The 15716-nt window shown below is 35.2% G+C and overlaps 1 protein-coding gene across 2 annotated transcripts; it reads right to left on the minus strand.

Moving 5' to 3' along the window:
• Nucleotides 1–5204: 5204 nt before the first annotated feature.
• On the minus strand, nucleotides 5205–10335 carry LOC147281062 (cell division control protein 48 homolog C-like). 2 transcript variants are annotated; one of them, XM_086249046.1, is made up of 10 exons: nucleotides 9626–10333; nucleotides 8909–9507; nucleotides 8022–8174; nucleotides 7179–7295; nucleotides 6951–7055; nucleotides 6390–6455; nucleotides 6240–6304; nucleotides 5956–6157; nucleotides 5622–5740; nucleotides 5205–5494 (listed from the first exon to the last, which is right to left on the minus strand). In XM_086249046.1, exons 1-10 carry the CDS (start codon nucleotides 10263–10265, stop codon nucleotides 5407–5409), a joined length of 2154 nt encoding a protein of 717 aa, XP_086105172.1. In that variant the 5' UTR covers nucleotides 10266–10333; the 3' UTR covers nucleotides 5205–5406. The 2 variants fall into 2 exon arrangements, with proteins under 2 accessions (XP_086105172.1, XP_086105173.1); XM_086249047.1 differs by lacking the exon at nucleotides 6951–7055 and having other exon boundaries at nucleotides 9626–10335.
• Between the last annotated feature and the right edge of the window lie 5381 nt (nucleotides 10336–15716).

Below are 15716 nucleotides of genomic sequence, written 5' to 3' on the forward strand. Positions count from 1 at the left end.
TTAAAAAGCAATCTCTTACTTCCATTAATCTTTGGAGTTGTGATAGACTGTCCTCTTGCTTTAGTTTCATTTATTTACTTTAGAATTAAAAGCAAGTTTGTATGGTAGTATGTAGTAGGCCTTTTCTTTAATCCTTTCTTTTGAGACTGCATCATTGGGCAAAGGAACCCACAAAGAAATCATGCTCATGATGATATAGTCAGAACTCAGAAGCAGGTTGCTTGCTTATTGGCTTCTGTTTGACTTCAGCTTAGACTGTTTTTGCCCAGTGTATTAATATTATTACTCAAAAGTGTGGTATCACTTATCTGGTTTTAAGAAGTGACACTTGGCCAAACTCCACCTTAATACTTTAATCATTTTACCAATATCTTTCTATTTTGTTCTAACAAATGTGGCAGTGGCTTTATATTTTATTTCTAAGTGGATTTTTTAGGGTCATATCAGTGATAATATGTAGAGGAACCAGCATTTGATGGGTCCTACATATTTCCTTTCTTGCTATATTCCCCTTTGTCAAATCTTGAAGGGAAATTGTGGACTCATATAATTTTCTGTATCAGAATTGGAACAGGAAAAAAAAACTCTAATACAAGTATACAACCACTGCCTTGCTTTAATGATCTCTTTTAATCTCTGGAAAAAGCTCTTTTTTGGGCTTTTATTCCCTGGGCCACTTGAAGGTCATTTGACATTCCAAGCTTTATAAGGAAGAGAACCTCTTTCTTTTATTCTTATTCTTTTCTGAGGTGCGCATGAACAAATATGGTTTCTCAAGGATAATTATTCTTCCCCTTCTTATCCAAAAAAAAAAAAAAAAAAGATAAGTGAAGTCTGAAACAGAGTAATTTTGAACATAAGCAAAAATTGTGTGGAAAATATTAGTACAAGAGATGAAGAGATAAAATTGGAGAAACTGAAACTTGTTAGCCATGATCATGGGTTCAAATACTGGAATAGTTTAGCTAGTGCCAGTGTGCCACCAAAAACTTAAGAAAGAACTAGTAATTTTTGTGAGATTGCCTCAGTATTTTACTGGTAGACAAAATAATACACTATGGTTCAGATAAGCATTACCATGTGCAAATTTGTACCTCAAAAAGAGAAACAGTAATACCCACTTCTTTTAAGACAGGAAAAATAAAGCTGAAGCAGCTTTAAAAGGGAAGGGTGGAACAAGCTTTCTCATATACATAGAGGCATCATGAAATATATTGGATCATTGGTGAGATTGATTCATCAGAGAATCTTAATCCAAAAACAAATACATTACTTCATCTTGATATTCAGTCAATTATAAATAACTTTTTGTCACCATTTGCATATTCCTCATGCTCAATTTCTTGGCAATTTCCATCTGTCTGGAACCAGATTCCTTCAATCCAATCAACCTTCCATGCCAAGTTAAACCTCTTAATTAGCCTTAACTATGAGGTTGATTATTTAGCTCAGAGAATCTAATAATCAGCCTTACTTTAAGATAAGAAGAAAGGTACACCTTCAGTTGCTCTGATTTCCCACATGGTTTCGAATTTTCTAGTACATCAGCCAAATCATATTGTGGGGGAATTGGGAATGCACTTGACTTCCCAAGCACACTATCTTCTCTTTTCCTATTCAAAAATGGTTTAACTTCTTTGGTTCTGATAAGGGCTCAGGTCACAGTAAACAAGGTGGCAGGTCTCACATTCATACATCATACTACTGTTTTGAATGTTGAACAGTAGCTCAAATTCTGCAGATTATTGAATGCTGCCTCAATTATTGAAAACTGAGTTGTCTCTATGTGTCTGTGTTTATTGGGAGGGGAGTTTTGATCAAAAGAAGAGAATTAATAATCACAACCATAACCTTAACAAAAAAAAAATCACAACCATAAAAAATGATTAATTATTTTGGGGTGGTGCTGTAATTATGTTGTTGATGACGACAATCATGACAAATACAATGATGCAAGCACCTGCAGCTGTTTTGAAATGATCTGAGATTTTTACCAATATTGGCTAATTAGGAGCTTTCCTAGCTTTCATGTTCCGAAGAAAGTATTATCCTTTTATCACATATGACCCGTTATGTTGTAAGATTGCGAATCTAACATCACATATTCTAATAAGAAACCACATAATCAATAATTCAAATTATCAAACTATTTGAGAGAACATTTTCTTCATATACATGGGATTAAAAGAAAATTTTCACCAAAGGCTGACATTAAAAAAAGGGCTATGTCCCTCTAATAGGGAACCATGTCCCATAAAAATTGCATTACATGGATTTGAGCCACATGCTGAGTTGGTTTAAAGTAAAAGAGTAGTTAGTTATGGGTTAAGGACCACCCTAAAAGCTGTGCCACGACATTTTGACAAACACCTTGCCTTCTTTATCATAAACTCAATCTTCTGGACTTAGCCATATCAAAAACATCATGAAAAGTTGAACCCATTACAATTCGAGAGTGTTTTAAAAGAAGCAATATTTATATACAAGTACATAGTTAATGCAAAGATTAAAATCATTATGCCTGCCACAAGTTTAATGTATGTTGATTCTAGCTACACCCTACATGTTACATGGAATCAAATAGCAGAATCAAACTCTACACAACTTCTGGGGAATGGGAGTTCAGCAAAAGTGTTTGTAAAGATTCTTGCCCTCAATGACTGCTGAGAATGTGGAGAATTGATTTTAAATCTCATTTGAATATTTTTCTAACCAGATTCACCTTTTAATAATAGGATTTAAATTTGTAAATCAATATTAAATATGTTTCTAATGACATACAAATTTTTTGGTTTGTTCGTCTATATATATAAGCTGGACAAAAGCATCACAACGATACACAATGGCCAAAATGAGGAGAGAGTCTTCAATGGGGCATGCCCCATACAAGATTTAGTCCAAAATGAGTGACAGAAATATCTTCTCATCTAAGTTAACACAATCTCAAAGTACGATGACATCATGGCTGTGCAATCTGAAATATGTAATGCATTGGGTTTTCAATACCCATGAAACAAAATAGTATGAAAAAAATATTCCAACAAAAAAAAAGTATGAAAATATATGCCATTATATACCTTTTGGCTAATACAATTTACACAGTAATTAATTATATGACAATGTAATTAATCAAATTAAACGATCCATTTGGTTAATTAGTTTTGTTACTACATTTTCGGTGTCAATTAAAGATAGTTTGCTAGAAGTTTATAAAGGAAAATGCTTATTGTCTCAAAAAAGTTTTCTAACTTTCGCTTTCCAATTTATGTGACATCAATTTATTTCATTTTTAGTTGTCAATTTCTCTAATTTTAAAACATATTGTGATTTGACTATGATTCCAAAGCTAAAGATCACAAGGTTGTTAGAATTGTATCATTTATTTTAGAGGTTTTCACTCAACATCTTAAAAGTAAAAGTATACACCTTGTGTTCTAATTCTTGGAGAGAGATCAAGCTTAAGAGTGATATCGAAAGTCATATTTATGGCGTGGGAGGTCCACAATATATTCAAGCTATGGTTTATACAAATAGTATTGTTTCAGTCAAAGGAAAACAGTAAGCTTGAGGGCATATATATAATTTAAGCTAGCAATATGATTTCTTATTGATCTATCAATTTCAATTGACACTATTAGAACTATTTTTCTTAAATTCAAAATGAGAGATTTTTTTATTTTTTATTCTCAATAATTTGCGTCCATTAGATTATAACTTAAGAATCTCCCACCAAGGTGAGTTGAATGCTACCACTAGAATAAATGAACATTAACAGAATAATAGAAATTCGATTAAATTAAGCTTAATTACAAGCTTATAAGATATGATTTATCCTAAAATTACAAGCTTATTAAATTAAGCGTTATTTTTTTTCTTTTTCTGTTAGATGGGGAGCAAAGCCCAACTAGCCACAGGCCAATTGTCTTGGATCAGAGCCAAGATCTCCTTGGAGGTATCCAAACAATGCAAACCCAATTCCATGTCCAGATTAAGCTAAGCCAGCCCAAAACAGAAATTAAGCTTTTATAAATTATCAGTTATCCTCCATTTTTATCAATTATCAATTAAGCTAACCCATAACTTCCCGCCAAGGCCAAGTCAGGCCAATTATCAATTTATCAATTAGTGTGAGCGGGAACGCCCTCAAGACCTTTGCGCTCCATCACGTGCCTCGCACGCGTCGGCAACGAGCTCGCCATCCAAGCTTCTCCTTCTCAGGTTCACCAACTTTCCCTCGCTTCAAACACTCCATTATACTCTTTACCACTCCACGCTTATAAGAAAAACGCTATTTCCTTTGGGTTATATGAATTGCGTGGGATTAGTTACCCAGATTCGTCAAGAAGAGATATTTGGTTGCCAATAAAATGAATTGAAATCAGAAGAATAGGAAATTGTAGCTTGAATTCATGTTTATTTTGTTTTTCAAATGTTTCCTCAATTGGGGATTGGTGGTCTTTGTTTTCTCTGGTTTTCAGTAATTAGTTGATCGGCTACTTTACAGTTTGTTACTCTATATATCAATGTATGTGAATTACTGACCATTTGATTGGGTGGACATAATCGAAGATTAAAATACAACAAATGAATTACTGCCCATTTTATTACCACCACATCTTTTCTAAGGATTTTATTCTCCTATATGCAGCTTGCTTTTCACACTCTCAATTCATCACGGGCAGCCTACCAATCGAGTACGTTTAAGCCTGACTTCTTTGGTGTATATTCTATTTCTGGTAACCAGGTGCAATGTAATGTGCTTTTAAAGGTAATGCATGCATAATCTTTCACGGGAATTTCATGGTTTAACAGGCTTGCATACCATGGTGTTCTTACTAACTTTGTGTTTTCAGTCTATCTGTTATGTGCTTAGGACACCCGTGGCAAGTATAGATCATCTGAGTGTGCGATTGCCCAATTGATTACATTATTACATTATTAACTTTGTCAATTTATTACATTATGACAAAGCATTGTCCCAATGGATGAGCCTTTGCATTTTAGATAGAGATAACATCCAGCTAATTATTGTTGTTATCTTCACAATTACTTTCATTACTTGATGCTTCCTAGTAAAGTGTACAAACTTCATGGGCTATCCTCATTTGGGTCACTTTGAAGATGGTATCCGTTTGGAACATGCATATAAGTTAGTTGGAGTGTTGTTGGTAAAATTTCCCAAAAATAAATGAGAAACCATCGATTATATAAGTGATCAATTTTCATTTAAAAAATTCTATTAAATAAATTATATTCAAAAACATAAATAGTACAATACAACCCATTCCGACCAAAATTAGACAGTCCAATACGGAAAACCAAACAAGACGGAAATAATGGACAACTGAAAACTATAATTGAAAATCTCCCTCAAAATTTCTTTCCCACTAACAATTTCTCCTTTTGTTATAAACAAGCACTTCCATGGAACACTTGTGGCTTATGCTTGTTTTTCTGACGCCGCTTTCCAAATTTCTGGTAGGTATTGTAGTTACTGCTCCGGAAAAGTAATGGAAAATGGAATTAAGAAGTTTAGTCTTACGGTCAAAGGGAAGGGAAAAAAAACTGTTTGTTAAAGGTATTAGGCATATGCGAATCAAACAAAGACAGAATTTACACACCTTGTCTGTATAGATGGAGTGATTTTTGCAAATGCTTTCTCAAAGTGAGTTTCTTTGATTATCCATGAAGATGCATCTGAACTTGACTCTTCACTAGCAATCGTAGCCGCTTGATTCATCTAGCATGAATACATAGATGAGTGGATATGTCAGAGAATCCCAATCACAAACCCTTTCCTATTCTTCTTCCGTAACCCTCAGAGACATGCATGGGAAGACAAAGAAAAAGGGGGCATTAGCCCTATAATTAGTTTATTCAAAATAAGCATTAAAGCTTCGGAAAAAAAAAATACCAAGCAAACAAACAAAAATACATATTTAAGCACAGACAAACCAGTGCAGAAAGATCAGCTCCACTAAAATTTTCACAAGCCTCGCTTTGTCCAATCTCGCTCAGATCTAAACTGGGGTCTACAGGCTTCTTCCTTCCAAGAGCTTTTAAGATCAAACAACGCTCATCTTTATTGGGCAGGGGGACATAAATATGTTTACCAAACCTTCCCGGACGTAAAACAGCAGGGTCCAGTACATCAGGTCTGCCAAACACATAACAACTTGTGGGAAGTGCATAAGGATAATCATCATTATAAAAACTGAAGAATAAACAATTAGTTCTACCTGTTAGTGGCACCAATAACAAATACACCCAGCCGCTGCTCTGCACCATCTAACTCTACAAGTAACTGCAATTGGAGGGCAGTCAGTTCATTTTATCCAAAGATTAATAATTTATGAGTGTGTATAGACAGCCTTTGCAGATTATATTACCTGGTTCAATATCCCCTCAACAACCGATCCACCGTTTGTCCCCCGCGTTGTTGTCAAAGCATCCAGCTGTGAATAATTGAGGGAGGGGAGCTTAAATTGCTATGATTTGTAGGAAGAAAAAATTTTCCATGTAAAAAACTAAGGACATGAAACTCATGCCCACTCATTACACTTCTCCCGCAAAATATTTAGTTACTTTGACTGGTGAAGTACAAAAACTTATATACTCCAAAGCTATCTTATTAGTCATAGTGGCAAAATGTTTAAGGGTATTATTGCGGGTCTGCAGGGCAGGAACCACACCAAATGGCTCCAAGAATTATGTCTCATAGAGTATACCATAATTGAGGTTCATTCCAGCAACATGTGAAACCTACTGTTGTTAATTACAATGGTAATGCTATCCAATATACTCTTATACAATTCAATCCAACTTGATTACAATAATCACTGACAATTCAGTCATCTGTGCCATATTATATCATTGTCTTCAAATCAAATGATAAAAATCTATAAGCCCATAGCAGTAATAAAAACTGTCAGGAAGAGCGAACCACAAACCTCATCAAAGAAAACTATGCATGGAGAACACATCCTTGCACGACTAAATATTGTCCGAACTTGCAGCTCACTTTCTCCAACATACTTATTCAGAATTTCAGGGCCCTAACCAATAAGGCCATGGAGATCAAATGGATTCCCTCAAATTAGCAAAGCATACATTGAAATATTTACATTCCATCGACTTAAATAAAATCACATAGCATATAAAAAAATGCAACGACCAACCTTAACGTAAATGAAATTAGCTCCCGCCTCATTAGCGACAGCCTTCGCTATCAGTGTTTTACCACACCCAGGAGGCCCATAGAGCAAAAAACCTGTCTCTAAATCCAATCCAAATCGCTGAAAACACAAATCATCTCAAAATCTTAATTACCCACCATATTACAAACTAAATTATAATGAATATATAAAATACAGTGCAGGAAGCTTTTATACAGTATAAAATAGTGATCTGACAATGTGATGCCATTGAATACTGTACATCTTAATGTTTACCAAAAATGCAGTTCAGATATATATAATTGATTAAAAACAATGCCAAGCACACAGCTTTCCAGATAGAGTCAGAGAAGTTATGACATGTTTGGCATACTATTTTTTTTCCTGGATCGGTAAGAACCTAAGACCTAAACTTATTCAAGGGTCCCAACCAAGCATTTCACTGATTGAGACATGATTGAAGAGATATGCTATGCTCACTTTACATGCAAAAGCCAACAGCAATGCCTTAGGTACGTAATATTGTTCTATTAAAAATCTTTTTCCTTTGACCACAAAAGCGAACGAAAATCTGTTTGAGAATAAGAAAAAAAAAAAAACCAGGGAAAGAGATACTGTCAATAAATAAATATGCTTATGCTACTAAAATGTACACCTTGACGCATGAGAAAATAAAGTGGTGAGGTTCTGTCAACATTATTAAGTGGCGCAGCCATGGATAAAGTACAACATCAGTAACATCAGCCATTCCAAGGCACAAATATTTTTATAAATAACAAACGAAAACAGCTTTCCTATACAGAGAGGGTGTGTGTGTGTGTGTGGGGAAATGGAAATGATGATTACCTCATAAATCTCAGGATATTTAATGCGCCTAACTATATGACTATAAAATTCCTTCCTTAAAGAATCTAACCCACCAACATCTTCCCATTGAACATTTGGAATTTCAGCGAATCCTTCTCTTTTTAAGGAAGGTTGAAGAACTTGAATTGCTTCCTGTGGAATATCCACATAATAACAGATCTTCATGAGAAATTTTATAAACAAAGCAGACTAACTGCATTTTATTTCAATATTTACGAGCACAAAAAACAAAATTCAATATGAGATAAATACCAAAGGTCAACAAAAAATTACAAAAGCATCAGACAAGTTGGTACAGAGAATAGGGAAAGAAAAATGAAGCAATACAAATTGGTTTGCAAACAGCATGTAACCTTCCAAAAGGGTCATAGGAAAATAGTGGAATATTACAATTAATAGCAACATCCAAGTATTTCAACCAAAAAACACTAAGGTCTCGTTTGGTGCATAAGATAGGATTAGATAAGATAAATGGCTAAATTCATGTGTATTCAAAGAAGAACGGGTGTCTTCTAACTTGAAGGAAGAAGATTGATTATTTAATCACACCATTTTTGGGGGATTGGAAGGAATAATTTTACCCTTGTGATTAGTCTATCTTAATACATGTTATTCAAGTTAGAAACTTCTTTCTTGAATACACATGAATTTAGTCATTTATCTTATCTAATCTTATTCTATGCATCAAATGAGGCATAAGATACACAATGACAACCATAAGTATGGAAGGGCTCAAATATTGACTTGTGAATGTGAGAGATTACTCTGGCCAAGGGTAGGAGGAGTGAAGAATGCATATATAACCTTGCAAGTCAAATCATGCATTTGAAAGGGAGCAAAAGTGAAAGAAATCAATTTCAGATCACCTCAAAATCAGACATAGTGACGGCGGGCTTTTCCATTTCTTGAGACAACCACCAATCTTCATCGCACCCCTCATTCAAGGAATAAATAGACCTTCCAGCCTTGTCAAAAACCCTTTTCAGGGCAATGTTAGAAGCCCTGTGGGCCAGGGCTACCAAATCAGCTCCGACAAAACCTGATGTAGACCTGGCTATCTTGAGAACATCAAAAGAAGCTTCAAGTCGTAAATTGCGTGCAAGCAAAGAAATAATCTCAATCCTTGCATTTTCATCAGGAGGCCCTAAAACAATCTCAAGTTCAAACCGCCCAGGCTTCCTTAGAGCACGGTCAACAGCATCAGGCCTATTGGTAGCTCCAATTACAACAACATAGCCAGATCTGTGGTCCGAGCTTTGTGAGTTGGAATTTGCATCAGCAGGTTGTACAAGACTCTGAGATTCATCCATGCAAGTCATCAGTTGTGTCACAATTTGCACGTCTGTTGTCCGTCGCAAATTGTCTCTTTTTGAAGCAATTGCGTCAATTTCATCAATAAAAACAATTGAAGGGGCCGTTCTATAGGCTTTAGAAAAAAGCTCTCGTATATTTTCTTCAGCTACACCTAAAAAGTAAAGTAATTTCAGAAACATGAATGACAAGAAGATATTTTCTTCAGAAACAGACATGATTCCCAATTTGATAATTCACATTATAAACGTGAATGGCAAGCAAAGTGATACCTGGGACACCAGAAACAACGTCGGAGGCAGAAATCTTATAAAAGGGAATGCCGGTTTCATTGGCAATGGCATGAGCCAATATGGTCTTCCCACATCCTGGCGGTCCATGGAACAGAATCCCAGGCACTGGCCTGGCTCCGAGAAACTTAGCCGGCCTCGGCTGGCAAAGCGGCAAAATCACATCCCTTTCTAGCAGGGCTAGCACCTTCTTCATCCCACCCAAGTCACTAAACCTTGGCCCCGAACAATTCGGCACTTCGTAGGCCTTGGCTTTCTCAACACGGTTCGATTCCGTATATGACGATCGCAGAATCGATTTCGTCAAATCAAACTCTGCCTCACGCTTCCGCATTTTGTGCGAATTTCTTTGGCCACGTTCTTCTTCTCCTCCTCCGTGGCTGATATGCGGTTCCGTTTTGGGGCGCTTAAAGTAGGGCGAGTCTAGGGTTTTCTGGACAAGCCTTGTCAAGGTGTGCGCCTTGATTCCCCGGTAATCTCCGTAATTATTATGGAGATGGCGGACGATGTCGTCCAGAGTGGACGACTGCAGGTGCTTGAAGGACTCCAAACGACAACGAAGAACCCTCTGCTTCTGTTCCGAGAGACTCCCTCCTCTCCCTAACCTTCTTACCGTCTTCATTTCTCACCTGCTCTGTCGGAACTCAGACTGCGGCAAACGGTAGCGACTAGTGAGGCTGCTTTTGAATAAGGGAAAAGATTTTCATGTGCCCTAATATGACTGTGGCAAAATTATTTTTGACACATTACTATTTATTTATCGCATTAAATTAATATTATTATTATTAAAAAACTATTTTATCCAATTTAAATTTAATAATTATAATTATAATTGTAATTTATAATTCGATAATCTTTTCAACAACCACATTATATTTAAAAAAATTAAAAAATTAACTAATTATATATCTTTTACAATCTTCTTCTTCCATCCGAAGTCTTTCTTTTTATTTTACATTGTAACGCTAGCCTCTCTCTCTCCATTACTCTCTATTCTCTATTATGACAGAGAAAGGGATAGTGATAAAAAGTCCTTTTGATTTATAAACATGGAGACAAGTTAGACTCTTAGAAATTGAGCCTTATTCCCTATACTGACGCAGCGTAACAAGCAAGTAAAAGAGATTAAAAAAAAAAACCAGCGTTAACTCTAAGAAAGAATCTGGAATCCACCATAGAAATTAGAGAAATCTTAAGGTTTTCTGATTGAAAATAATAATAATGAATAATACAAATAGCCAAAAAGATTGTTTAAATATATTCAGAACCCTAAACGTTCGAAATTCAAAACGAAAATAAAAATGGAAATAAAGTGCAATTTAGGAAACTTATTCAAAAACACTAAATTGCTTATTTGAAGTCCTAAACAAATGAATTTGGCCAAAATAGGCCCTCGGTATTTGTCTCGTCATTCCCTTCGAATCGGTATATCATGGGCCCATTTTTTATACTGGGCCGGGCTGAAGCTTGTTCCTTTTCTTGTCCTTTTAGTGGTCGAGTTGTTGCATGAATCGTTCTGCCATGTGATCTACATCATATACCCAAATTTCATATATGCAATAAATAGAAGAAAGTCATAAAGCAATCGTCAAGAACATAGCTGTGATTGCAACCTTTGTGGGCTGTTAGCTCCAATAGACTATGAACAAGAACACAAGCAGTACAACAACATCAAACAAGAAAAAAGTCATAAAGCAACAGGGTCAAGGACAATGCAAATGCTAAAAACATTATCAATTTGAGTCCACTACCATTATTAATGGCATCATTCTTGTCTAGTTCTATAATTTCTATTGTAAACTTATATTACATAAAGCATTCCTGGCCAAAAAAAATAATGCCAGCAATTGCCACTATGGAAGAGAGTATAATGTGATGAGTTTATAGCTAGGGGTTAAATGATTTATGGCTTGGATATATATATATTTGTTTAATTTAAATTTTGTAAAATTTATAATGAAAGTGAAAATAGTATTTGTAAAAACTGATGTGGCAAGAAGTAATGAATTTAATTAAACAACATTAATAATTTTAATTGACATGTCATTAGGGCACTCTAGCATTGCCCTTTGAATAATTAGGCTTCGCCCAGTTCAAGGGCTTTATATACTACTTCAACCTTCTTGTTTTAAATGTATTTAAGAAATTTAATTAAATGACTTAGTCTTATCAAACTTAAACTATTTTAACTTATTCCTCAAAATTAAAATTTTTTAGAGTACCCTGGCAAAAAAAAAAAAAAAATTTTAGAGTACTGCTACTTGTACACAAGGAATAAAATTTCGGGTTTTGAGAAAATTTTGATGGAAATTTCGACAGAAATTGCTATCAAAATACGGAAATTTTGAATGAAACTTTACCATATGTTTATTTAACATATTATCTACTACATTGATAAAAAGTATTGAAAAAACCAAATTATATAGTAGGTTTCATGTAATATAAGATAAATATAATATGCGCTGGAGGCAAATACTGTTGAAAAAATAGTTCACAAATTAATAATTACATAAATTTGATTGAACAAACACCTCAGAGCTTATATAATTTATTTCCAATTTTTTATAAATGAAAAGAACTTTTCAGAGCTTTGGATTATTGTTGTTGTGCTTGTTTGAAGTTGTTCAATTATTACTTTTTTTGAGAATTTCAAGGACGAAATTCTTTTAAGGAGGATAGATTGTGAGACCCCGTATTTTTTCAAGTTTTATTTAAATATTTTAAAAATTTATTTGAGAAATAAAATATTTTTGGTTAATTTTATAATTTTTGTTTTAAATTAGTTTGACCGGTTTTTGACTTTTCAAACTATTGGACTTCAATATTCAACTTGTATTTATTTTAACAATTAAGGTATTAGTTTTTTAGTTTTTTAGTTTTCCATAAATTGTTAGTTCACAGTGGAAGCAAAGTTTTTATTTGGTCATTTGGATGCAAAGTTTTTTGAAAGTAAAAGGCATATAGATTGATTTTGTATTAATGAGTCTTTTGACTCATTTCTACTTGTACAACTCGGACAATGAGTGATTAAGGCTCATGACTCTTTCTTTCCTTTCTTTTTTTATTTTTCCTTCCTTTTCTTTTTCTTTCTTTCTTTCCTTTTTTCTCTCGTGACTCTCTCCTCTTCCAGTTTTCCCTGTCATCAATTCTCCCTCCCAAGTCTCAGCCCACTATCATTAATTCTCTCTCCCTGCCCGATTTGTTCCAACCTCCTTCCTTCTTCCTCGATCTCCCTCTTTTCCTCTTCTCCCTTCCCGATCTCTTCTTTTTCCTCCCTCCCCAATCACGCAAGTGATCTTATTCCGCTAAGATGCAGCCGGAGTTGGTGGTCCGATCACGTGCCATCAAGGAGAAGACACAAAAAAATGGCTGGGTTTGTATTACTAAGCGATATTTCGACGAAATTTCGTCAAATTTCAGCGAAATATTAACGAAAAATTAACGAACTCGTGTTAAAATTTTGAAACCCCAAAAAATCAAAATTTTGCTGAAAATTTTGAAATTTAACACCTTGTTTGTACCCTTTTTTTTTTTTGCACACCTATATTAAAAAATAAAAATAAACCCAAAAAAGAAAGACCACACAGCCCTCCCCTCTTTCTTTCTCTTTTTTCTCTCGTTCACACCCCTTCCCCTTTTTTTTTTTTTTCTTCTTCTTCTTCCTCCTACCCGAGCCACCACCTTCTTCCATCTCTTTCTCTCCCCATGCACCACCAGGTAAGTGGATACGCCGTCGTTACTGCATGTACCTCTGCAAAAGCAATTGCAAAGCACCCAATGACTAACAACACGAACAATAGTACACCGTACACGCAACAATAGTATAAGCATAATACAAGTTTTTGGTCAAAATCTTCAACTTCGTAGATCCATATGTATGCAAAAGAAAATTAACGAAGGCCTAGAAAAATCCCAAAAACAAAATAGCGAAACAGATAAAGAAGGAGAAAATGGGGGCACTACCTTGGCGAGATTGACGTAGAATATAAGGGGCTTTTTGGTGTTAGAGACTTGGATGCAGGTGGTTCGACAGACCAGTGCCGAACCAATCGGTTTTGTTCGACATTGGTCTACCGAATCACCTGTGCCCAATTTTTTTTTTGCTGTTTACATGGACGAGAGGAGAGAGGAAATGAGAGAGAGAGAGAGAGAAAGAGAGAGAGAATAAGATAAATTTGTTAAGATTAATGAATTGAAGTATTTAGGTAATTGAGAAGGATGTGTATATGAGAAATTTTAGTAGTGGGAGGAGTGTGAGGAATGTGAAGTGAGAAAAAGTGTGAAAGGGATGTGCAAAAAAAAAAAAAGTATGCAAATAGTAGCACTCATTTTTTAAACTTTTTTTTGTGTGAAATGTCCATAACACCCTTCGTATAAAAACTCAAAATTTTTACTGTATTAGATTATAAACGTGAATGGCAAGCAAAGTGAATGGCAAGCAAAGTGATAATTCCCAATTTGATAATTCACATTATAAACGTGAATGGCAAGCAAAGTGATACCTGGGACACCAGAAACAACGTCGGAGGCAGAAATCTTATAAAAGGGAATGCCGGTTTCATTGGCAATGGCATGAGCCAATATGGTCTTCCCACATCCTGGCGGTCCATGGAACAGAATCCCAGGCACTGGCCTGGCTCCGAGAAACTTAGCCGGCCTCGGCTGGCAAAGCGGCAAAATCACATCCCTTTCTAGCAGGGCTAGCACCTTCTTCATCCCACCCAAGTCACTAAACCTTGGCCCCGAACAATTCGGCACTTCGTAGGCCTTGGCTTTCTCAACACGGTTCGATTCCGTATATGACGATCGCAGAATCGATTTCGTCAAATCAAACTCTGCCTCACGCTTCCGCATTTTGTGCGAATTTCTTTGGCCACGTTCTTCTTCTCCACCTCCGTGGCTGATATGCGGTTCCGTTTTGGGGCGCTTAAAGTAGGGCGAGTCTAGGGTTTTCTGGACAAACCTTGTCAAGGTGTGCCCCTTGATTCCCCGGTAATCTCCGTAATTATTATGGAGATGGCGGACGATGTCGTCCAGAGTGGACGACTGCAGGTGCTTGAAGGACTCCAAACGACAACGAAGAACCCTCTGCTTCTGTTCCGAGAGACTCCCTCCTCTCCCTAACCTTCTTACCGTCTTCATTTCTCACCTGCTCTGTCGGAACTCAGACTGCGGCAAACGGTAGCGACTAGTGAGGCTGCTTTTGAATAAGGGAAAAGATTTTCATGTGCCCTAATATGACTGTGGCAAAATTATTTTTGACACATTACTATTTATTTATCGCATTAAATTAATATTATTATTATTAAAAAACTATTTTATCCAATTTAAATTTAATAATTATAATTATAATTGTAATTTATAATTCAATAATCTTTTCAACAACCACATTATATTTAAAAAATTAAATAATTATATATCTTTCACAATCTTCTTCTTGAATAATGCTATACTTACCACATTCTTATACCATCTGACGTGTTATTACTTTATTGGACAAAGTTTTTCTTTTCCTTTTTGGGTTTTTATTTTTATTTTTTAGTATCCAATGTATGAATGCCATGTAAGTTGCCACATAAGGTGGTATGAAATTATGGTATAAAAATGTGGTATATGTAGCACTACTGCTTCTTCTTCCATCCGAAGTCTTTCTTTTTATTTTACATTGTAGCGCTAGCCTCTCTCTCTCCATTACTCTCTATTCTCTATCATGACAGAGAAAGGGATAGTGATAAAAAGTCCTTTTGATTTATAAACATGGAGACTCTTAGAAATTGAGCCTTATTCCCTATACTGACGCAGCGTAACACGCAAGCAAAAGAGATAAAAAAAAAAAAAACCAGCGTTAATTCTAAGAAAAAATCTGGAATCCACCATAGAAATTAGAGAAATCTCAAGGTTTTCTGATTGAAAATAATAATAATGAATAATACAAATAGCCAAAAAGATTGTTTAAATACGTTCAGAACCCTAAACGTTCGAAATTCAAAACGGAAATAAAAATGGAAATAAAGTGCAATTTAGGAAACTTATTCAAAAACACTAAATTGCTTATTTGAAGTCCTAAACGAAT

The sequence above is a fragment of the Dryas octopetala genome, chromosome 6 (genome assembly GCF_963921425.1).
Source record: "Dryas octopetala chromosome 6, drDryOcto1.1, whole genome shotgun sequence".
NCBI classification, from domain to species: Eukaryota; Viridiplantae; Streptophyta; class Magnoliopsida; order Rosales; family Rosaceae; genus Dryas; species Dryas octopetala.